This window comes from Rhinoraja longicauda, chromosome 12 (genome assembly GCF_053455715.1).
Source record: "Rhinoraja longicauda isolate Sanriku21f chromosome 12, sRhiLon1.1, whole genome shotgun sequence".
Lineage (NCBI taxonomy): Eukaryota > Metazoa > Chordata > Chondrichthyes > Rajiformes > Arhynchobatidae > Rhinoraja > Rhinoraja longicauda.
The window spans coordinates 27,071,128-27,096,736 of NC_135964.1; the positions used below are offsets into that span (position 1 = coordinate 27,071,128).

The 25,609-nt window shown below is 43.2% G+C and overlaps 1 protein-coding gene across 6 annotated transcripts in view; it reads left to right on the forward strand.

Moving 5' to 3' along the window:
* The first annotated feature begins 885 nt into the window (after nucleotides 1-885).
* Nucleotides 886-25,609, forward strand: part of slc9d1 (solute carrier family 9 member D1) — a 45,722-nt gene continuing 20,998 nt past the window's right edge. For 4 of the 6 annotated variants that reach the window (XR_013547902.1, XM_078409267.1, XM_078409271.1 and 1 more), the window contains exons 1-7: nucleotides 886-1,125; nucleotides 12,589-13,103; nucleotides 17,194-17,373; nucleotides 19,079-19,270; nucleotides 20,217-20,345; nucleotides 23,885-23,977; nucleotides 24,653-24,839. Coding sequence is in view for 5 of the 6 variants with exons in the window: in XM_078409267.1 (XP_078265393.1) it covers nucleotides 12,657-13,103; nucleotides 17,194-17,373; nucleotides 19,079-19,270; nucleotides 20,217-20,345; nucleotides 23,885-23,977; nucleotides 24,653-24,839 (1,228 nt within the window). In the remaining variant the exon portion in view is untranslated. The remainder of the gene's footprint in view (nucleotides 1,126-12,588; nucleotides 13,104-17,193; nucleotides 17,374-19,078; nucleotides 19,271-20,216; nucleotides 20,346-23,884; nucleotides 23,978-24,652; nucleotides 24,840-25,609) is intronic. The other 2 variants (XM_078409269.1, XM_078409268.1) reach the window with 2 other exon arrangements.

Below are 25,609 nucleotides of genomic sequence, written 5' to 3' on the forward strand. Positions count from 1 at the left end.
GAATTGCAGATGCTGATTTACACCAAAGATAGACACAAAATGCTGGAGTAACTCAGAGCTTCCCTGGAGGAAAGGAATAGGTGCCGTTTCAGCTCGAGACTGAAAAGTAGACTCCAAAGTAGACATCCTTAATCATCTGCCTAAATAGAATTTGGGTTCTGATCCTCATCCCACCTCTGACCTTGTTACCAGCCAGCGTCCCAGGTCCCACACACCCTGTCCACATTCCAGAGCTTGGTTCAGGACAGCCTACCGGGACAGCACTCCCAGTAATAGACAATAGACAATAGGTGCAGGAGGAGGCCATTCGGCCCTTCGAGCCAGCACCGCCATTCAATGTGATCATGGCTGATCATTCTCAATCAGTACCCCGTTCCTGCCTTCTTCTCATACCCCCTGACTCCAGTATCCTTAAGAGCTCTATCTAGCTCTCTCTTGAAAGCATTCAGAGAATTGGCCTCCACTGCCTTCTGAAGCAGAGAATTCCACAGATTCACAACTCTCTGACTGAAAAAGTTTTTCCTCATCTCAGTTCTAAATGGTCTACCCCTTATTCTTAAACTGTGGCCCCTGGTTCTGGACTCCCCCAACAATGGGAACATGTTTCATGCCTCTAACGTGTCCAACCCCTTAATAATCTTATAGGCACAGATGACCTCTCATACAACATACTGCCAATATAGAAATCTCACCCAGAATACTATATTCTCACCCAGGTCAAACACAGCTCAGAAAGGCATATCTTTTATGTAAGGCCGCTCAACAGCAGGCAGCAGCATCTAGTACAACTATGTAATACCAGGTGTGGCATCCCCATTCATTGCAGATGCAGAGTATGGGAGGATATGGATCAGGAAGCAAAGTGGAGTAGGCATGACCTCATTGAAGACGTGGCACTCGGGTAAGTACACACCATCCGCCACCCCCAAATGACAGCGACAGCCGCCCTCAGGCTCAACCACAGCTACCGCTGACACCTGGCAACAGGCCGCGCAGCCGGCGCCATGACCTCACCGGGGCCTCACTGAATGGGCGGTGACTGGGCCGGGCCGGGCCGGGCCCGGGGAGGAGCAGGCGGTGACTGCGCTCGGGTTCCCTGCCCGATGCGAGCGGCCAGACAGCCTGGTGAGTGGCAGCAGCGCGGCGTGATGTGATGTGATGTGATGTGGTTGCTGCGGGGAGAGGAGGAGTGTGGGAAGGGAGGGGAGGGGGAGGAGATGGGGAGAGGGAAGGGGAGGGGGAGGGAGGGAGGGAGGAGAGGGCAGGGGTGGGTGGGGAGGGGGTTGCCTGGGTTCCCGGGTACCAAGGCCCGGGCTCTCGCTCCTGTCACATCCTCGACTGCGGCCGGTGACTGGTCGTGATGGGACTGAGGATTCACCCATGCTGTGTGTTCCCAGGGGGTGGGTGGGGTAGGGGTGGGGTAGGGGAGGAGAGGGGAGGAGAGAGGGAGGAGAGATGGAGGAGGATGGAGGAGAGGGGAGGAGAGGGGAGGAGAGGGGAGGAGAGATGGAGGAGAGATGGAGGAGAGGAGGAGAGGAGGGGAGATGGAGGAGAGATGGAGGAGAGATGGAGGAGAGGGGAGGAGAGAGGGAGGAGAGATGGAGGAGGATGGAGGAGAGGGGAGGAGAGATGGAGGAGAGATGGAGGAGAGGGGAGGAGAGGAGGAGAGGAGGGGAGATGGAGGAGAGATGGAGGAGAGATGGAGGAGGAATGGGTGGGTGAGGGCGAAGGTATCCTTGATTGTGTTGTAGAACCTATTCTAAGTGGTTTGTGAAGTACTGGAGGACCAACAGCAGAGAAGGATGGATGGATAACGCCGCCCTCGCAGACAGATTTTAAGGAGATAAGAAAATGATTAAATCACTTCAAAAGATAGTTCTTTTTTATACTTGGTCTCAGGTGCCATTTGATACAGAAATAGGAAGATAGAGCAGATGACTGGCATGCCATTAGCACTGCTTTTCATTATTTATTCACAAGATGCCTGTCTGAATTATCCACCCCTAAAACTGGAGGTAATTTGCAGTCAACTGTAATGGAGTTGGTGAAATCTGTGCATGCCTGATGGAGGCAGATCAACAGGTTGGAGCCAATATAACAGGTTCACTGTTGAAGAGCGATAGCTTGGATAATGGGTTGCAAAAACTCAGAAAGTGTATCTAGAAATAAAGGCAGAAATTTATCGAGTGTTTTTTAAAATTATTTTATTATTTTTATTTTATTTATTTATTTTCCGGTCAATACAATACAACAGATTGGCCATATAGTTGTCAAGTCAAGCCTACTTTATTTGTCACATACACATACAAGATGTGCAGTGAAATGAAAGTGGCAACGCCTGCGGATTGTGTTAAAACTACAATTCGAATAGAATTTTTTTTTTAAAGACACAACACAAAAAATAAATTAATACAGTAAATTAGTCCCTGGTGATATAAGAGTTAACAGTCCTGATGGCCTGTGGGAAGAAACTCCATCTCATCCTCTCTGTTTTCACAGCGTGACAGCGGAGGCGTTTGCCTGACCGTAGCAGCTGGAACAGTCCGTTGCTGGGTGGTAGGGGTCCCCCATAATGTTGCTGGCTCTGAATCTGCACCTCCTGATGTATAGGTCCTGCAGGGGGGCGAGTGTAGTTCCCATAGTGCGTTCAGCCGAACGCACTACTCTCCGCAGAGCCTTCCTGTCCTGGGCAGAGCTGTTCCCAAACCAGATTGAGATGTTGCCGGATAAGATGCTTTCTACAGCCCCAGAGTAGAAGCACTAAAGGATCCTCAGAGAGACTCTGAATTTCCTCAGCTGTCTGAGGTGGTAAAAGCGCTGCCTTGCCTTACTCACCAGTGCGGCAATGTGTGTTGTTCATGTCAGATCCTCTGTGATGTGGACTCCCAGGTATTTGAAGCTGCTCACCCTATCCACAGGTATCCCATTTATCTCCAGTGGTATGTACGTCCTCGGATGTTGAGCCCTCTAAAGTCCACAATCAGCTCCTTAGTTTTTGTGACATTCAAGAGGAGGCTGCTGTCCCGACACTAGAGTGCCAGATCAGCCACCTCCTCCCGGTAGGTCTTCGCATCATTATCGGAGATCAGGCCCACCACCACAGTGTCATCAGCAAACTTGATGATGGAATTGGAGCTGAATCTGGCCACACAGTCATGTGTGTACAGGGAGTACAGTAGGGGGCTAAGGACGCAACCCTGGGGGATCCTGTGTTCAGGGTGAGGGGGTTAGATGTATGTCTCCCCATCTTGACCACTTGGGGCCTGGCGGTGAGAAAGTCCAGGACCCAGGCACACAGGGGAGTGTTAAGCCCCAGTTTCAGCAGCTTCTCAGCAAGTCTGGTGGGGACTATGGTATTGAAAGCTGAACTAAAGTCAATGAACAGCATCCTCACATAGCCCCCCTTCTGGCTGCCAAGATGAGAGAGAGCTTTTGAAGCATGCAGGGACCACGAACTTGGCCAAGGAGAGGTTGAATATTGTGGTGAGCACTGGAGCAAGCTGAATAGCACAAGACTTTAGTACTCGCCCAGATATACCATCTGGGCCTACAGCTTTCCTCGTGTTCACACGCGTCAGAGCCGACCTCACCTCATGCTCGGACACCGAGAATGTGTGCACATCCCCAGCGGTGGATCCCCCTCCATCCTCGCTAGCCAGCACGCTGGCGGTGTTGTTTTTAGATGGCGAGCTAGGGGTAATATAAGAAAATAACTGCAGATGCTGGTACAAATAGATTTATTCACAAAATGCTGGAGTAACTCAGCAGGTCAGGCAGCATCTCGCGAGAGAAGGAATGGGTGACGTTTCGGGTCGAGACCCTTCTTCAGACTGATGAAGGGTCTCGACCCGAAACGTCACCCATTCCTTCTCTCCCGAGATGCTGCCTGACCTGCTGAGTTACTCCAGCATTTTGTGAATAAATCGAGCTAGGTGTAATGTTGCCCGTCTCAACTCGTGCGTAGAAGGAATTCAAGTCATCAGCTAGGGAGGTGCCGGCACTTGAGGGGGGCTGCACCGGTAGTTATAGTCCGTAGCCCCTGCTGCTCCATCTGCGACTCTATCCTGTCCCTGTACCTCCTTTTTGCATCCTTCACCACCCTTCGCAGTCGGTAGGACTCTACCTTGTAGTCGTCCATATTGTCGGATGCCAGGCCAGAGTTGTAAGCAGCGGTGCGAGCATTCAAGGCAATGTGAATAGACCTGTCCACCCAGGGTGAAAGTCAAATAGTGCAAAGTCATTGTATTAAAAATAAAACAATATAATCCTACACGATGTTTTCTGACAAAAAAAAAGGTATAGGCAGAAGGCAAAGTTTATTGTGCCTACCCTTAATATTTAACAAAATATAATTTAAAAATCACATCATAAGTCAGAAGCAGATAAACAAAACCTAGCAAGAAACAAATATATTCAAGAACCATCATTTCTGTCATGTCAGTCATTTCTCATTGCTGATCACATATTTTGTATCTTTCAAATATAATATTTTTGAACATTTTCTTGAATTTACACATATTACTACACCCTTTTAATTCATTGTTGCAACTATTCCATAAATTGACCCCTTTAACAGTCACACATCTATTTTGCCATTTAGCCTAACATGAATTATTGGAAAAACAGTAGAATCATTTATTAAGGAGGTGCCTGCAACAGTAGCAATCTGATTGAGCTGATTCAGCAGAGGGGAAATCATGTCTGACAAATGTTTATTGAGGAAATATGAGGCAGAGTGGATTGAGGGGATACTGAACCATTGGACTCTGGGGAGATTTCATGAATAAAAGTACTTGCTCACTTTCTACATATCGTTGTATTTATATATTTAAATTAGTTCTATGGTTTCATCCTGGATAAATTGAATTCCAAGGTAAATTTTGGTATGTGCCCTTGTTAATATAATAATCGGTGGCAATTTCAGCATTGATCCTGCTGGAAGGAAATTCTGCGTTTACAAAAGAAGTAGATGCAGGAGTAAGCCATTTGATTGCTCACAGGTTGCTCTGCCATTCAGTAAGATCGTGGCTGATCATTTATAACAGGATCACATTCCTGTGCCCACTCTATACTCCTTGCATCCCTTAACATCTAGTAATTGTGAATGGATATCTATTCCTCCACCATCGGTTCTAATACAGGATCTCAACTTGAAATGTCAACCATCTTGTATAGGAAAGAACTGCAGATGCTGGTTTAAATCGAAGGTGGACACAAAATGCTGGAGTAACTCAGCGGGACAGACAGCATCTCTGGAGAGAAGGAATAGGTGACGTTTTGGGTCGAGTCTGAAGAAGGGTCTCAACCCGAAACGTCACCCATTCCTTCTACTCAGAGATGCTGCCTGTCCTGCTGAGTTACTCCAGCATTTTGTTTCTATCTTCTATGTCAACCATCCCTCTGCCTCCACGGATGCTGTTTTATCCGCTGAGTTCCTCCAGCATTTTGTTTTTTTTCCCGATTATTTGTGCTCCATACATAGACATGCGGAGAATTGTACTCTTTATGCAAAACAATAAGCATCCTAGATTCCTGATTACCATGCATATTTAAGATTCTGTTGTGGAAAATTATTTCCAGAAATATTGGAGAAAGAAAAGTGTGTTATCCTATTTGAGACAATTTATCCAAGATACAGTTAGCCAAAAGGCTTCCTTGTACATTTTAATATCTTCATTCGAGGGATATGGATTTTGCAGGCTGAGTCACATTTAATTGCCCATTTCTAATTGCTCTTGAGTCGACAATAGTAAGCTGCTGCCTTGAACCACTGCAGTAGTTGAGGTGTCCTATACTCTCAATGATGTTGGGGAGGGAGTTCCAGGATTTTGACCCAACGACAGTGAAAGAACAGAATGATGCCTGGATTAGGGGGTATTAGCTAAAGGGAGTGGTTAGATAGGCGTGCATTGGTCTCTTGGAATGCCGGAGGTTGTGGGGAGAACTGATAGAAGTATATCAAATTATAAGAAGCTTATAATAATTATTATAGGATAGACAGAACTTTTTCCCAGGATGAAAAAAACAAATACCAGAGTGCATAACATTAAGGTGAGAGGGGCAATGTTTACTGAAGGTGTGCAGGATAAATTTTCTTTTACACAGGTGGCAGTGAGTGCTGGGAACATGCAGGGTGGTGGTTGAGGCAGATGTGAAAGAGGCATTTAAGAGTCTTTTGGTTAGGTACATGGATCTGCAGGGAATGGAGGGATATTTATCAGGCGCAGGCATATATGAGATGGTCTTGGTATCATGTTCGGCATAGACATTGGGCCAAAGGCCATGTGCTATCTTGTTCTATGATTCCAATTCAGGATAGTGTGTGTCTTGCAAGGCACCTTTCAGGTGGTAGTGTTCCTAAGCTTTTGCTGCTCTTGTCCATCTTGGATGTGTGTAAAGGATGTGGGTTTGGAAGGTGCTGTCTAAGGAGTCTTAGAAACATAGAAAATAGGTGCAGGAGGAGGCCATTTGGCTCTTCGAGCCAGCGCCGCCATTCATTGTGATCACGGCTGATCATCCATAATCAGTAACCTGTGCCTGCCTTCACCCCATATCCCTTGATTCCACTAGCCCCTAGAGCTCTATCTAACTCTCTTTTAAATTCATCCAGTGAATTGGCCTTCACTGCTTTCTGTGGCAGAGAATTCCACAAATTCACAACTCTCTGGGTGAAAAAGTTTCTTCTCATCTCAGTTTTAAATGGCCTCCCCTTTATTCTTAAACTGTGGCCCTTGGTTGTGGACTCCCCCAACATTGGGAACAATTTTCCTGCAGCTAGCTTGTCCAGTCCTTTTATAATTTTATACGTCTCTATAAGATCCTCTCTCATCCTTCTAAACTCCAGTGAATACAAGCCCAGTCTTTCCAATCTTTTCTCATATGACAGTCCCGCCATCCCGGGGATTAACCTCGTGAACCTACGCTGCACTGCCTCAATAGCAAGGATGTCCTTCAAATTAAGAGACCAAAACTGCACGCAATACTCCAGATGTGGTCTCACCAGGACCCTTTTCAACTGCAGAAGGACCTCTTTACTTCTATACTCAAATCCTCTCATTATGAAGGCCAACATGCCATTAGCTTTCTTCACTGCCTGCTGTATCTGCATGCTTACTTTCAGTGACTGGTATACAAGGACACCCGGGTCTCGTTGCACTTCCCCTTTACCTAATCTGACACCATTGAGATAATAATCTGCCTCCTTGTTTTTGCCGCCAAAGTGGATAACCTCACATTTATCTACATTATATTGCATCTGCCATGCATCTGCCCACTCACTCAACCTGTCCAGGTCACTCTGCAACCTCCTAACATCTCTTCACAGTTCACACTGCCATCCAGCTTTGTGTCATCTGCAAACTTGCTAGTGTTACTTCTAATCCCATCATCCAAATCATTAATCACGTCCACAATTTCTAGAGCCACCTTCTTGAGTACCCTGGGATGCAGACCATCAGGCCCTGGGGATTTATCAGCCTTCAGTCCCATCAGTCTACCCAATACTATTTCTCGCCTAATGTAAATTTCTTTCAGTTCCTCCATCTCCCTAGATTCTTTGTCCTCTAGTACATCTGGGAGATTGTTTGTGTCTTCCTTAGTGAAGACAAATCCGAAGTACCTGTTCAACTCTTCTGCCATTTCCTTGTTATCCATACTAATTTCACCCGTTTCTGCCTTCAAGGGACCCACATTTGTCTTTGCTAATCTTTTTCTCTTAACATACCTAAAGAAGCGTTTACTATCCTTTATATTCTTCGCCAGCTTACCTTCGTACTTCATCTTTTCAGCCCATATTGCCCTTTTTGTTACCTTGTGTTGTCCTTTGAAAGTTACCCAATCCTCTGGCTTCCCGCTGCTCTTAGCTATGTTAAACATCTTTTCTTTTAGTTTTATTCCATCCCTAACTTCCCTTGTCAGCCATGGTTGCCTTCTACTCCCCTTAGAATCTTTCTTCCTCTTTGGAATGAAATGATCCTGCATCTTCTGGATTATGCCCAGAAATTCCTGCCATTGCTGTTCCACCATCATTCCTGCTAGGATTCTTTTCCAGTCGACCTTGGCCAGCTCCTCTCTCGTGCCTTCATAGTCCCCTTTGTTCAACTGCAACACTGACATTTCTGATTTAACCTTCTCCCTCTCAAATTGCAGATTAAAACTAGTCATATTATGGTCACTAGAAACATAGAAACATAGAAAATAGGTGCAGGAGTAGGCCATTCGGCCCTTCGAGCCTGCACCGCCATTCAATATGATCATGGCTGATCATCCAACTCAGTATCCCGTACCTGCCTTCTCTCCATACCCCCTGATCCCTTTAGCCACAAGAGCCACATCTAACTCTCTCTTAAATATAGCCAATGAACTGGCCTCAACTACCTTCTGTGGCAGAGAATTCCACAGACTCACCACTCTCGGTGTGAAGAAATGTTTTCTCATCTCGGTCCTAAAAGACTTCCCTCTTATCCTTAAACTGTGACCTCTTGTTCTGGACTTCCCCAACATCGGGAACAATCTTCCTGCATCTAGCCTGTCCAACCCCTTAAGAATTTTGTAAGTTTCTATAAGATCCCCCCTCAATCTTCTAAATTCCAGCGAGTACAAGCCGAGTCTATCCAGTCTTTCTTCATATGAAAGTCCTGCCATTCCAGGAATCAATCTGGTGAACCTTCTCTGTTCTCCCTCTATGGCAAGAATGTATTTCCTCAGATTAGGAGACCAAAACTGTACGCAATACTCCAGGTGTGGTCTCACCAATACTCTGTACAACTGCAGCAGAACCTCCCTGCTCCTATACTCAAATCCCCTCGCTATGAATGCCAACATACCATTCGCTTCTCCTAATCGGCCACCATTCAGATAATAGTCTGCTTTCCTGTTCTTGCCACCAAAGTGGATAACCTCACATTTATCCACATTATACTGCATCTGCCATGCATTTGCCCACTCACCTAACCTATCCAAGTCACGTTGCAGCATCCTAGCATCCTCCTCACAGCTAACACTGCCCCCCAGCTTCGTGTCATCCGCAAACTTGGAGATGTTGCATTCAATTCCCTCGTCCAAATCATTATTATATATTGTAAATAGCTGGGGTCCCAGCACTGAGCCTTGCGGTACCCCACTAGTCACTGCCTGCCATTCTGAAAAGGACCCGTTTATTCCTACTCTTTGCTTCCTGTCTGCCAGCCAGTTCTCTATCCACATCAATACTGAACCCACAATACCGTGTGCTTTAAGTTTGCATACTAATCTCTTATGTGGGACCTGGTCGAAAGCCTTCTTGGAAGTCCAGATATAACACATCGACTGGTTCCCCCTTATCCACTCTACTAGTTACATCCTCGACAAAATTCTATAAGATTCGTCAGACATGATTTACCTTTCATAAATCCATGCTGACTTTGTCCAATGATTTCACCACTTTCCAAATGTGCTGCTATCCCATCTTTAATAACTGACTCTCGCATTTTCCCCACTACCGATGTTAGACTAACTGGTCTGTAATTCCCAGTTTTCTCTCTCCCTCCCTTTTTGAAAAGTGAGGTTACATTAGCTACCCTCCAATCCTCAGGAACTACTCCAGAATCTAAAGAGTTTTGGAAAAGTTATCACTAATGCATCCACTATTTCTGGGGCTACCTCCTTAAGCACTCTGGGATGCAGCCTATCTGGCCCTGGGGATTTATTGGCTTTTAATCCATTCAATTTACCTAACACCACTTTCCCGACTAACCTGGATTTTACTCAGTTCCTCCATCTCATTTGACCCCCGGTCCCTGCTATTTCCGGCAGATTATTTATGTCTTCCTTAGTGAAGACAGAACCAAAGTAGTTATTCAATTGGTCTGCCATGTCCTTGTTCCCCATGATCAATTCACCTGTTTCTGACTGCAAGGGACCTATATTTGTTTTAACTAATCTTTTTCTCTTCACATATCTATAAAAGCTTTTGCAGTCAGTTTTTATGTTCCCTGACAGTTTTCTTTCATAATCTATTTTCCCTTTCCTAATTAAGCCCTTTGTCCTCCTCTGCTGGACTCTGAATTTCTCCCAGTCCTCTGGTAGGCTGCTTTTTCTTGCTAATTTGTACGCTTCATCTTTTGTTTTGATACTATCCCTAATCTCCTTTGTTAGCCACGGATGCACTACCTTCCCTGATTTATTCTTTTGCCAAACTGGGATGAACAATTGTTGTAGTTCATCCATGCGGTCTTTAAATGCCTTACATTGCATATCCACCGTCAACCCTTTAAGAATCAATTGCCAGTCTATCTTGGCCAATTCACGTCTCATGCCCTCAAAGTTACCTTTCTTTAAGTTCAGAACCATTGTTTCTGAATTAACTATGTCACTCTCCATCGTAATGAAGACCTCAACCATATTATGGTCACTCTTGCCCAAGGGGCCACGCACATCAAGACTGCCAACTAACCCTTCCTCATTACTCAATACCCAGTCTAGAATAGCCTGCTCTCTCGTTGGTTCCTCTACATGTTGGTTTAGAAAACTATCCCGTATACATTCCAAGAAATCCTCTTCCTCAGCACCTCTGCCAATTTGATTCACCCAATCTATATGTAGATTGAAGTCACTGTTATATTACATTATAACTGTTTTACCTTTGTTGCACGCATTTCTAATTTCCTGTTTGATGCCATCCCCAACTCTACTACTACTGTTAGGTGGCCTGTACACAACTCCCACTAGCGTTTTCTGCCCCTTAGTGTTTCGCAGCTCTACCCATATCGATTCCACATCATCCAAGCTAATGTCCTTCCTTTCTATTGCGTTAATCTCCTCTCTAACCAGCAACGCTACCCCACCTCCTTTTCCTTTCTGTCTATCCCTCCTGAATATTGAATATCCCTGGATGTTGAGCTCCCAGCCTTGGTCACCCTGGAGCCATGTCTCCGTAATCCCAACTATATAATATTCATTAATAACTATCTGCACATTCAACTCATCCAGCTTATTACGAATGCTCCTTGCAATGAGACACAAAGCCTTCAGGCTTGTTTTTACAACACTCTTACCCCTTATACAATTATGTTGAAAAGTGGCCCTTTTTGATTTTTGCCCTGGATTTGTCTGCCTGCCACTTTTACTTTTCACCTTGCTACCTATTGCTTCTACCCTCATTTTACACCCCTCTGTCTCTCTGCTCATGCTCCCATCCCCCTGCCACATTAGTTTAAATCCTCCCCGACAGCACTAGCAAACACTCCCCCAAGGACATTGGTTCCATTCCAGCTCAGGTGCAGACCGTCCTGTTTGTACTGGTCCCACCTCCCCCAGAACTGGTTCCAATGTCCTAGAAATTTGAATCCCTCCCCCTTGCACCATTTTTCAAGCCACTTATTCATCTGAAATATCCTCCTATTTCTACTCTGACTAACATGTGGCACTGGTAGTAATCCAGAGATTATTACCTTTGAGGTCCTACTTTTAAGTTTATCTCCTAGCTCCCTAAATTCACCTTGTAGGACCTCATCCCATTTTTTACCTATATCGTTGGTGCCAATGTGCACCACGACAACTGGCTGTTCACCCTCCCCTTCCAGAATGTTCTGCAGCCGCTCAGAGACATCCCTGACCCTTGCACCAGGGAGGCAACATACCATCCAAGCGGTTCCTTTACTTTGAGTTCCCTTATTAAATCTGGTTCATTGGACAACACTAAATCCAGAATTGCTTTCTCTCTGTTTGGCTCCAGTATAGGCTGCTCTAAGAATCTATCTCAGAGGCACTCTACAAACTCCCTTTCTTGGGGTCCAGAACCAACCTGATTTTCCCAGTCTACCTGCATATTGAAATCCCCCATAACCACAGTGGCATTTACCTTTGTTACATGCCAGTTTTAACTCCTGCTGCAACTTACCCTATATTCAGGCTACTGTTTGGGGGCATGTAGATAACTCCCATTAGTGTCTTCTTACCTTTACAATTCCTCAATTCTGTCCTCAGTGACTCTACATCGTCAGTCCTTATGTCACCCCTCGCAAGAGACTGAATTTCATCCCTCACCAACAGAGCTACCCCACCTCCTCTGCCCATCCTTTCTATAGGGACGTATAACCCTGAATATTCAGTTCCCAGTTCCAATCCTCCTGCAGCCATGTCTCTGTAATCCCCACAATGTCATATCTACCAATCTCTAACTGAGCCTCAAGCTCATCCACTTTACCTCTTATACCTCGTACATTCATATATAATATTTTTAATCCATTGCTCACCTCACCTTTCACATCGATTCCTATTACTCTTGGCCATACTCTCCTCTCCCTTTGTGAGCTTTCTATCCTGGTAATTTTGGGGTCTTTCTTAACTTTTCCTACACTCTCTTTCCCTTTAACTCCATCCTTGTCTATCCCATTTGTCACCCCTCCCCCCCCCCACTATTTATTTTAAAGCCACCCTTGTATGTTTGTCTTGTATGCTATCAAACATCTGATTTACAATGTCTTTCAATTGTTAAATTTTCAGTAGCTGAATAATTTATAAAATGGAACACCTGACATTGCTTGCAAAAAAAAACATACATGGTTTTACATTTTTGTCATTCTAATTTTTTCATCTGTTTCTTTGTAGGATTGTAAATGACCAGAAATGCGTTTTTTCACCTGGTGGCCCTGTGGCTGTGAACTTAATGACACAAGATGAAGCAGTTAAAATTTGAAGTCATCTGGATTGTGTTTGCATTGGCTTACTGTTGTTCATTGCAAGCTGCAGAACATGGAGATGTGGCCAAACATGTGATCAAGCTGCACAGAGGAAGAGGGGTCCCAATCACTAAAGGGAAATTGTGGATTATGGACAATTGTAAAAGGTTGGCTGGAATGCTTCACCAGAAAAATGTAGTACTCAACAAACTGAAGAAAACTATTGAAACAGTAAAGAGGGAATCCAAGTTGTCGGTGGAAGAAAAGATCTTCCAGATTCACACCTTTGAGATGTTCCAGAAAGAGTTGAATGAAAGTGAGAAGTCAGTGTTCCAGGCAGTTCATGGGCTTGAAAGGGTTCTTCAGGGGGACTACAAAGATATAGTAAACATGATAGAAAGCAGCAAACAACGCCTCAACGCCTTAAGGGAAGCCGCTATAAAGGTCAGACTCTTCATTTTTATTACAGATCATGCCTGTTATATTTTTGTGTGAATGATTACCTTATCTCATCTGGACACCATTTGTTGGGATGTGGAGTAAAGGCACCAGGGGTTGCCGTTAAAGGAGTACTATCAGCTGGTGAACTGGACCAGGCACAGAGGAGTCCAATAAAATCCTTACCTCAACACTATGACTGCTTTAAAAGCTCAATATCTTACTTTCCATTGCTGCCCACTCCACCCCTAATCCCTAATCCCTAATCCCTAATCCAAGCTTCTGCAGTTCCGATGAATTCCAGCACAGAAATTGTACTTGTGGCGTAGTGAAACAACCCGAAAATCTTTGCCATGTAATACTTTACTACAGTATATTCTACTTGGAGACTTAATCATGTGCCCTGAACCCCTTGGTTCTCACCAGGATAATAGCTTTCCCCCTTCTGTGTTTGGATTGTAGTTATTCAACTCTCCTTGGCCCACTGGAATTATCAAATGCTTTAATACTTCCTTTCTGACCATAAGCCTTGGTCAAAAACTACTGACTGCAACTTCACACTCTTGCCTTCATATAGCCTATTGCTCTGCATTGTGAAGCACCTTGACACAGGAAGAATAATATTTGGCATGGTTTTTTTATGACCAGTTTTTTTTCCAGTAGCTTGCTGGCTACCATTATTGTTGAAAAAATCTAACACTGCCGCATGCATGTTTGTTGTAAGGTACTGCAGTTTCACATTTAGAAATCTAAATGAAGCTACCGATGAAATAGAGTATCTCTATACATACAGTATGCGTGCAGTTCTGGTCACCCCATTACAAGAAGGTTGTGGAGGCTTTAGAAAGGGTACAGAGGCAGCTATGGGGAGACCTGATAGTAGTAAATAAAATTATGAGAGACATAGATAGGATAGACGGGCAGAACCTTTTTCCCAAGATGGAAAAATCAAATACTAGAGTGCATAGTTTTGAGGTGAGAAGGGCAGAGTTTAAAGGAGATGTGCAATGCAGGTTTTTTGCACAGAAGGTGGTGCGTGTATGGAACGCACTGCTGGGCAGGGGGGTTGAGGCCGTTATGATAGTGGAATTTTAGACTTTTAGATAGGCATATGGATATGCATGGAATGGAGGGATGTGGATTACATGCAGGCAGATAAGAGTTGGCAACGTGTTTGGCACAGACATTGTGGGCCAAAGTCCCTATTCTTGTGCTGGACTGCTCTATGTTCTAAGCCCCACCACCTTTTCAGCAACTCAAAACTAGATTGATTTTCTTTCTTTCCCATTTTTGATGAAGAATCATAGCAACCTAAAATGTTAACTCCATTTCCCTTTCTGCTTGACTTGTTAGGTGTTTCCAGTGTCCTTTTAAAAAAAAAATTCAGCTTTCCATTATCTGCAGAGTTTTTAAAATTTTCATTTTCAGTAAATGTTGTTGATACCTGTTGAAATAGTTCCATCAGACTATTGATTAGGTGAATGCATGAAAAATACTCAAATTTTCATTTTGGTTAGAGAAATAATAGATTGAATTATTTTCTGACTGCTGAAGGTTAGGAAATGAGAATTCTCAGAGCAGATGTTTTGAGGTCCATGTCTGGAAATTATTTGGAGCATTATTACAGTTGCACTGGGCCCTGACTCTCCATCCGATGTATTGTATTCAGTTCTATCTCAGGAAGTAGTGGTTTTGAAAGAGCTGTGATGTGGGTTCTGATAAGCCCAGCACTAACAGTCAGGCTTTTTGGCTATTGAGATGATTAAAGGATTTCAGGATTATATGGAGAAACTTTCTTTTCTGATGCAGGATTTCAGTATAAATGGATGTAACCTTAAAATTAAATCTTGGCAGTTCCAGGTATTAAAAAACACTTGCTCACAAAGGATGTCAGGTCTCTCCTCAAGGACCGTAACACCGCCTTCAGGTCTAGTGATAGAGCTCTACACAGTGCTGCTAGAACCAACCTGAAGAGAGGCATCAAGGATGCCAAAGCGTCCTACAAGAGGAAGATTGAGGACCACTTTTCCAACAATGACCCATGGCGGGTATGGCAAGGCATCCAGCACATCACCAACTACAAGACCAGCAACCGCACGACTGCCGACGGCGACGCCTCGCTGGCAGAGGAACTTAACTGTTTCTTTGCTCGTTTCGAGGTGAAAGCTACAGTGGCAGACATAACACCCTCTCCAGCACCTGACAGCAACACCTTCACTGTGCAGGAGTATGATGTTAAGCGCGTGCTCAGAGCAGTGAATCCCAGGAAAGCTGCAGGCCCCGATGGTGTGACGGGCAGAGTGCTGAGGGAATGTGCAGACCAATTATCTGAGGTCTTCACAAAAATCTTCAACCTGTCCCTTTTAAAATCCACCATCCCTCCCTGCCTGAAGTCCGCCACAATCATCCCACTGCCGAAAAAGTCTGTCATCAGCGGTCTTAACAACTACCGTCCGGTAGCACTCACACCGGTCATCACAAAGTGCTTCGAGAGACTGGTCCTGCAGCACATCAAAGCCAGCCTCCCACCCACCTTCGACCCACACCAGTTTGCCTACAGAGCAAATAGGTCTACAGGGGATGCCATCGACACTGCTCTTCACACTGCACTGACCCACCTTGAACACCAGGGGAGCTATGTGAGGATGCTCTTCCTCGACTTCAGCTCTGCCTTTAACACGGTCATCCCGAGCAGACTGGTCACCAAACTTTCCGACCTTGGATTTTCCCAAACCATCTGCCAATGGATCAAGGACTTCCTGACCAACCGCCCCCAGACCGTCAAAATAGGCCCTCACCTCTCCTCCACCATTACACTGAGCACCGGCTCACCACAGGGTTGTGTGTTGAGCCCCATCCTTTACTCCCTCTACACTCACGACTGCGCCCCCACCCATCCCACCAACACCATCATCAGGTTCGCGGATGACACGACTGTGGTTGGACTCATCTCAGGAGGAGATGAGACAGCCTATAGGGATGAAATCCAAAGGCTGGCAGCATGGTGTTCAGTGAACAATCTGGTCCTGAACTCCTCCAAAACAAAGGAACTTATAATTGACTTTAGAAAAACCAGTGTAGATTACGACCCACTCTACATCAATGGGGTCTGTGTGGAAAGGGTACCCGCTTTCAGGTTCCTGGGTACGCACATCGCAGAGGATCTTACCTGGTCTACCAACACCATCACCACAGTAAAGAAGGCACAGCAGAGACTCCACTTCCTGAGGATCCTCAGGAAAACCAACCTGCAGGAGAAGCTCATGTTGTCCTTCTATCGCTGCTCCATCGAGAGTGTGCTGGCATACTGTATAACCACATGGTATGCCAGCTGCTCAGAAAAGGACAGGAAGGCCCTTCAGAGGGTCATCACGACGGCCCAGAAGATCATCGGCTGCTCACTGCCCTCCCTGGAGCACCTGTTCAGCCTACGCTGCCTCAGTAGAGCAGGCAAAATAATAAAAGATCCATCCCACCCCGGCCACCGTCTGTTTGTTCATCTGCCCTCTGGTCGACGTTTCAGGTCGATCAAATCCCGAACAAACAGACTTAAGAACAGTTTTTACCCCAGGGCCATACGAGAACTGAACACTACCTTTGCACTAGGCAACACCGTTAAAAAATCTTGTACTTAATATAATTGTATTTAATTGTATTTATGTATTTATTTGTTTTTGCATTTATTGCATATATGTTTGTACGCACCGTCAGGATTGGCTATTTTTTAATTTTGTTGTACTCGTTGCAATGACAATAAATGAATATTATTATTATTATTATTCTGGAAGCTTGCTCTGGCTTGCCATCCAGAGAACTGATCTGTGTGTTGGGCCAAAGTCCGTGTAAGATTATTTAAATTCTTTCCCATTCAATTTAATAAAGTGTTTATGCGTTTCCTTGCACTTAAACATTCTGCCTTTTATGAACCTCAATTTTAATGTATGGGAAATTAGTTGAATTCCAAAATGGAACAATGGGGTACTTGTATTGGCTCATTCAAATGCAGATTAATAACTTTTCTTCCAAAAATAGTTTGTTAGGTAAAATATTTCTGATAATGTACGTTGGTATGTTTAATGCTCTTCTGATTCTGCAGGAGGAGAAAGAATATGTAGAGTTGTTGGCTGCAGAGAAACACCAAGCCGAAGTGCTCAAGAATATACAGCATGCAAATAAAAGCTTGTCAATCCTTGATGAAATTCTTGAGGATGTGCGGAAGGCTGCTGATCGTTTGGAAGAGGAGATTGAAGATCACGTCTTTGACAACAACAAACTGGTGGGTTGTTAACTGCAATGTAATCCTTAAAATATAACACTGAATCCATAAAACTGAATATTTTTCAGTACCTTCCTCTCGAAAAGGAAAGGCTGATATTTGTTGCATTACACGCTGTGTATATTGATGAATATTCTACAGTGGTCTGATTGCACGATGAATTTCCGCTGAATCATAACAACAGGAAAACGTCAAATCCAGCTCCAGAATTTGCGAAAAAGCTGTCTTCAATTACATTTTTATGCAGATTAAAGTGGGCATAAAATTAAATTTCATTGGATAAATTTAAATTGTTTTTACAAAATGTTTATTTTTATTCTGCACACTTTTGGTTACTAAGCAAGCAAGTAGATCAGGGTAAAAGCAAAGGCTAGTTTCTTACTAATAGGCACGAGTAGCTAAACCCAATAAGAAAAGTTGACATTGGAACAAAAAAAGTGAAATGAAATACAAACAGTTTTAAGATTTTTAAGATCTCAAATAGCAGTCTAGATACATCCATAGAAAATGCTGTGCTAAGCAAAACCCTGCTATAGGGGGTCATTATAACGTAGCATAAGTGGACATGTAATCCAGATAAATTAGTTTTAACTCGCTTATTCCATTTGTGGCTCCAGTATCAAGAGGCATGAGAAGATGCATAAGATTTCCCCAACTGGGGCTTTGATTTGTCCCACGCATCTCCAACAAACCCCTCCAGAGGTTCTGCTTGACCTGATGAGGTACTCCAGCACCTTGTATTTTATGCAACATTCCAGCATCTACAGTTCCTTGTGTCTATTGCCTAACTGTAAGGGGAACTCCTGGACCATAACCTGGGAAATGCTGGACCATAACCAACCTACGCCCTCCATAAAGCTAACCGGGGGAACGGCAAAACACTAACCCGATGAAGCACAAAGCAGAACCAATCTGAACCTACTGAGTTACTCCAGCACTTTGTGTCTTTTTTTGTAAACTAGCATCTGCAGTTCCTTGTTTCTACATTTTATCAACCCAAAGGTAATGTGCTTAACTCCTAGAATGTACAGGTGTTGATGCATGCTTTGCAATGATCAGCTGCAGCTCCCAGAACAGTTGAGGGGGGAAATAATACTGAATAGAATTGTGCTGTACTTTCTGCAAAAATATCCTAGTGTTTTTAAATCCATAGTTGTTTCTGGTATCAGGTTATCTGGGTACTTGCATAAATTTTGGCAATCAGGTTGACAGAGATCACCTGGTGGCACAGTGGCGTAGCGGTAGAACTGTTGCCATACAGTGCCAGAATCCAGAGTTCAATCCAGACTACGGGTGCTGTCTGTAAGGAGTTTGTATGTTCTCCCTGTGACTGCGTGGGTTTTCTCTGTTTGCTCTGGTTTCCTCCACACTCCAAAAACATACAGGTTTGTAGGTTAATTGGCTGGTGTAAATTGACCCTAGGATAATGTAGGATCATTGTTTGGCACAGACTTGATGGGCCGAAGGGCCTGTTTCTGTGCTGTTTCTCTAAAGTTTAATGATGAATATTTAGTCTGGAGAAGGGTCCAACCCAAAACGTCGTCTGTCCATTCCCTCCATGGATATTGTCTGACCCCCCCCCTGAGATTCTCCAGTACTTTGTCTTTTGCCTGAGAACGAATAGTTGTTCAGTGGGACCACAGTGAGTTTTGTTGATTTAATTGGTTTCCCACGAATTCTGGACCTTTATTATATTGTTTTTCAGATTCACGGTGGAAATGTTGAAGCTGTCATCAGAGTTCAAGAGGATGAGGGAAATAGTAAACAAAATATTTCCATGCATGAGATGCAGGATAATTTGGGGCTGAACATGCTCATTGACTCGCATAACAACCAGTATATACTGACCAAACCACGGGACTCAACTGTCCCAAGAGCCGATATTCATTTTATAAAGGTAATCGAGCTTTTAGTTTGTAACTAACCAAACGCTTTATATAAGATGAAATAAAAACAGAAAATGCTGGAATTACTGAACAGGTCAGGCAGCATCTATGGAGAGGGGAATAGAATAAATGTGTTTAAAGTAATGGCTTTTCATCAGAACGTGGGAAACTGAGCAGGCAAGTTGGTTTGGATTTCAGAGGGTGGAGAGAACTAAAAGAATGTCTCTTTGGGTGGAAGGTAAAGGCAGTTGACTGAAATGCTGTTGGAGCCATCTAAGCAAGGGAATTGAATGTTAATTATATCGGAGGAGTTTGAATAATGGGAGTATGTATTCTTTGAGTATGTATCTTGTAAAATAAATGAGAAGGAATCAGTGCATGTGTGTATTCTTGGAAGGCTATTGAAAAGATCCAAAACTGAAGGTTACTGAATAACATGAATATGCGGACCATTAAATGTAACATTTTTAAGCTTTCTAATGACATGAAACGTTGGCTTCAAAAAGATATAAAGTGGGAAATAACATGGCAGAAAGAGCAAAATGTAGAAACGTGAGGTTGGCCACTTTGGCAGGTACTGAATCTTTTAAAAGCAGTGGTAGATTGGGAAATGTTGATATTCAGTGAAACCTTGGACACACATCAATAAAAACCAACATACCGCTGGTAGTCAGCAAGGCAAGTGGTATGCTGGTCTTTAGTGCAAGGGAACTTGAGTTCAGTAAAGGAGCATTCCTGCAAATATATAGGTTTCTTGGTTACATCACAGCTGGGGTTATAAACGACATGTAAAAATGTTCAGCTAACATCGGAGTAAAATGATTTATGTTTTAACTAGCTGGAATCGCCTGGCAAGGACAAGGTGCTATGAAAGCCAATGTTCAATCTACATTTATGTAAAATAGCTGGTTTTATTTAATGAGTTCTTAAGTGTTTAAACATGTAATTTCTTTGCAGGATATAATCTCTATTGTGGTATTATCTCTGCCTTGTGGCTGGATTTGTAACCTGATGGGGCTTCCAATGATGTTTGGTTATATCATTTGTGGAGTACTGTTGGGTCCTTCAGGACTAAATCATATCAAGGTACTATCATGTGGTGATGCATTCTCATCACATTTGGGTTATCTTCAGACAAGGAAATCATATTTTTCCAAAATATACCTTCCATTATAAGAAAGACATATATATATGAATGTGCATATTGTTTGTGGGGGAGTAGCAGAAGGATTGTACAAGTTTTCTCAAGAAAGGATTATCATAATTGTTGGTGTGTTACCTTGTCTTCCCAGGTTTACTTATTGAATCTTTGTGGCATTGGAACAGTACTGGGATGTGAGTTAGAACATCAAACAATACCACACAGGAATAGATCCTTCAGGCCCACGACATCTGTACCTTCTGCCTGCTGATGATCCATTTCCTACATATCCATATGGCTATCGAAAAGCTTCTTAAATATCACTATCATATCTGCTCCTACCGCCACCCCTGGCAGCACAATATAGGCATCCATCATTCTCTGTGTAAGAGAAAAAAAAACCTGCTCTGCACATTCCCTGTAAACTTCCTCCTCTCCCTTAAAGCCCTCTAGTGTTTGACATTTCTACCTTGGGAAAAAGATTATGACTGCCTACCCTGTCTATGCCTCTCATAACTTTGTGATCTTTTATCAGGTCTCCCCTCAGCCTCCAACGATCCAAGTTTGTCTATTCTCTCCTATGGTTAATACCCTCTAATCAGGGCAGCATCTGGCTAAACCACTTCTGAACCCTCTCCAAAGTTTCCAAATCCTTCCTACAATGAGCTGGCCAGAACTGCACACAATATTCCAAATACAGCCTAACCAAAGTCCTATAAAACTTCAACGTGACTTTTTGAGTCTTATACTCGGTGCTTCGACCAATGAATGCAAGCATACTGTATACCTTCTTTACAACCCAACTTGTGTTGCTACTTTCCGTTAACTTATGGACTTGAACCCAAAGATTCATTCCTTCGTATATCAATGCTCTTGAGAGACCTGCCATTTACTGTATACTTTCCACTTGCGTTTGACCTCACACTTGCCCGGCCATCATCGCCCATCCTGCTTCACAACTTTGACAGCCTTCTTCACTGTCTGCAGTTCCACTAATTTTTGTGTCGTCTGTCAACTTATCAACCAATTCAACTACATTTTCATCCAGTTGATCACAAACAATAGAGATTCTAGCACTGATCTTGTGGAACACCACTGGTCATAGACCTCCAGCTAGAATGACACTCTTCCACTGCTACTCTCTGTTCTCTGTGAGCAAGCTAGTTCTGAATCAAAACCACCAAGCCACCATGGTTCCCATGCATTTTAATCTTCTGGGTCAGCCTGCTATAAGGAATATTGTCAAATGTCTTGCTGTAGTCCATGTAGGCAACAGTCACTACCCAACCCTCATCAATTGCCTTTGTCAGCTCCTCAATAAAACTCAAATCAAGTTTATAAGACATAATCTGCCATGGACAAAGCCATGCTGACTGTCACTAATCAGCCATTCTTTTGCAAATTTCTCAGTATTCTCCTTATGTGCTTTGCTTTGCACTCTCAAATACGTTATCTCATGGCTTTCTAGACTAAATTCAATTTCCCACTTTTCTGCCCAGTTGGTCAGACTACTTCAAATATAAATATTTCTTCGATTTGTTGTGCCTCCTGCATTTCAGTGTAAATCGTTAATATGTAAAAGTGAGGGATTGAGTCTGGAGCATGGCGATTACCCATTTGACTAATTTAATGAACTTTTAGAGGAGATAACTAAAAAAACTTCACAAGGCCAGCATTTTTAATGTAGTCTGTATGTATTAGAGCAAGTCTTTTGAGAGGAATCTGCACAGAAGAGCAAACAAAAAAGTAAAGGTGAATGGGATCCAAGAAAGTGGCAACTAGATCTAAAATTCACTCAGTGAAAGGAAGCAAATTATAATGAATGGCAGACATCTTGAGAAGGGCTGGTGTTTTTGCCAATTATACTAAGCCAATTGACTTAAAAAACTTGTACATCTTTGGAGTGTGGGAGGAAACCGGAGATCCCGGTGAAAACCCACGCCGGTCACAGGGAGAACGTACAAACCACGTACAGACAAGCACCCGTAGTCGGGATCGAACCCGGATCTCTGGTTCTGAAAGGCAGCAACTCTACTGTTGCGTCACCATGCCACCCTGCACCATGCTCTATCAGTCTGTAGAAGTGTCACAACCCAAAATATTCCTCTGTTCCATTCCCCCCCCCCACCCCCCCGATGCTACCTGACCTCCAGCGGTTTGTTTTTTTGCTGAATATTCTCTTGTGTTGTGAATGCATTTCAGGAATTTGTCACCCTATATACCTTTACACTGACTTTATTCAGTTAATGTTAATGTTAGGGTTTAAAATACATTCTTAGTTTTTTTGTTCAAACCTAAATTAATGACCTATTTAGCAGCCATGATTGCTCCTTTAACCACCATTACTATCCACTCTTTTTTTAAATTTCCCTCTAGTTTGAAAATTTGTCACCAGGATTGTTAAGCTGCCCTGTATACCCTTCCAAGCCACATTGCCACAATAGGTGTAATATCATGCTTCCATGCACCTGTTAGTGCCTTCAGTTCCATCTTTTGCTTGCCCTTTCCTACCTTGCCCGTCACCTCTTTATACTGGCTATCTTCCCTCAACACTCTGTCTTGAAGAAGGGTCTTGACCCCAAACATCAACTGTTCCTTTACCTCCACAGATACTGCCCGACTCCTGAGTTCTTCCAACAATTTGTTTTTTTGCTCCGGATTCCGACATCTGGAGCCTCTCTTGTTTCTTAGCCCCTTCAGATTATTTGAATTTAGGTATATGGCATTTAAGCCCAGCAAATTAATTTTGATTCTTTTAAAAACTATTTTCCATTTGGCTTACCATCCACCTCTCTCATTAATCTTCTGAATACTTGATGTACTTCCCCTCACGCCCTTCCTTGGTCTTGGCTAGGTTGATGTTCAAGTTGCTTGCCATACACAAATCTCATCTTCCTCAGAACTAGTCCCGTGTCCACAGTATTTCAGCTAGTAGAGTTGCCACCTTACAAGCCGAGTGACTTTAATACAAATGACTCCATAAGCATAATTTCATCAATACCACATCACACGCACATTTCTAAAAGATTATAACATGATTAATAATGAATGGGATGCAGTGAGAGTTAGGGATTGGTTGGATAAATAAGGTGAACGTGCAAATTTACTGTTGAAGAACATGAAATGGATGGGACAATTGGTCTCCTGGGAAGTTCAAAGAATAGGTCATTGAATAGATAGAGGAAGGAAAGATATTTTCATGTTTGGAAGGCCAAACCCTGGGGCCTGAAACATCACTTAAATCTAACAGGGAATTTGGGCGAAACATCACAGTGTAGTAACCGAGAAACAGCAGAGCGAGATATGCAGGTGGGATGAAGAAGAGTGGGAGGATGCTCGTATGAATCTGTAAAATTCAAACGTCAGTGACTCCGACCGCAATATGGCACAAATGAGTTATTTCTACACTGCAACAGATTTGTAATAGAAATGAATTGATTTGTGATTTCACATGACATTTATCATTTTTGACTTTTTTTTACAGTCTATTGTGCAAGTGGAGACTCTTGGTGAATTTGGAGTGTTCTTCACTTTGTTTGTCGTTGGTCTTGAGTTTTCACCTGACAGGCTGAGAAAGGTATAGACTAATTTATCAAGCATTCAAAGATATTTGAATGAAGTAACCTCTATATATTCTTGAATGATTTCCCTCTTACCATAATAATTTTAAAAATTAATGAATGTTTTCATTATCATAACCCTCTGGTGAAATCTTCCTTGCAGTGAATTAGCTAAGCACAAGCAGTTGTTGCAACTTGCTGATGTCTGAATGTAGCCATCTCTGACGAACTGCTTTATTGCATGAGAATTGACATAAATGCCCTGCTGAATTAAGTCGCAAATGTGCAGAAATCTGATCCAAGCACTTTGGGGGATGTGGATGAAACAAGGGTAGGGTACCCTGCAGATGTTAAATTGCCATTTGTTAAGCTTCCATTATATTTGTTAAAAAAAAATCAATAAATCTGACATTCAAATGTCAGTGACTTCTACTGCAATGTTCAGGCATTTGATATTGAGATTTTAGTTTACTTTAGCCACTTGCAGATGATTCCTTAACGTTTAAACCATGATTGTCCCTTCAGCATTTGAACAAGTCACCTCGTAATTCGGAGGATATGCACATTGTATGCTTGGATATCAGATCAATCCTTTATTGTCTCATGTTCATTCCAAAGAGAATTCTTAATTGGTATGGCCATATTTTCAAATAAAATAATGCCTAATAGTATTTTAATTTTTCTTCTCTTAGGTCTGGAAGATTTCCTTGCAAGGTACCAGTTATATGACAGTCCTAATGGTTGCATTTGGATTGCTCTGGGGATATCTGTTGAATATTAGGCCAACACAAAGCATATTCATTTTCACATGTTTGTCTCTATCAAGTACCCCTTTGGTATCTAGATTCCTTGCTCTTGGTGCCAGAGGAGAGAAAGAAGGTAAATGTAGTACAATTAATGGATGTAGTTGGATTGTACTGTAATTTGTAACTTGAATTTAAAGATTTGAGACACTGAACCATATGGGAGGATTGCCCTATTCCCTATACTCTTTTTCCCTTAATGTACATAGAATGTTTTAGATTAGACAGAATATAAACAAAGAACTGAATTTTTGTGTCTTGTAGCTAGTTATGGAGAGATGCCGCAGTCAACCATCCACTTGCACGAATCTTACATTAATTCTATTGTTTATTCTCCCCATATTCTAATCACTCCCCAGATTCTACCACTCACCGACACACTACAGGTGTTTCAGTGGGCATTTAATGCATCAATTTGCATGGCTTTGGGATGTGGGAGGAAACTAGAGTACTCAGAGGAATCTCGTGCTGTTACAGAGAGAACTAACAACCTGCTACGTCACTCTCCCCTCCCCCCCCCCCCCCCCCATGCCTTGTTGTGGCAATCCTGTGGGTCACAAATGTCAGACAATAGGTTCCAGCTTCCTATTTGACGGGGAAGAACTGAACAAATGCAGTAATGGCCGTAATTGTCACAAATGAAGAGACAAACTTAATTCAGATAATTTCTCATTGAATGCTGGCCCCAAGTGTCCTCCATCAGCTTTGGATTTTGGGCATTATTCCTGCTTAAGGGCTCTTAGGATATTGTCCAAAGCTGTGGCTGGCACATGTGTTCCATGTGACAATGACGTGCTTAGAGTCATACTGTGTGGAAACAGACCCTTCGGCCCAACTTGCTCACAC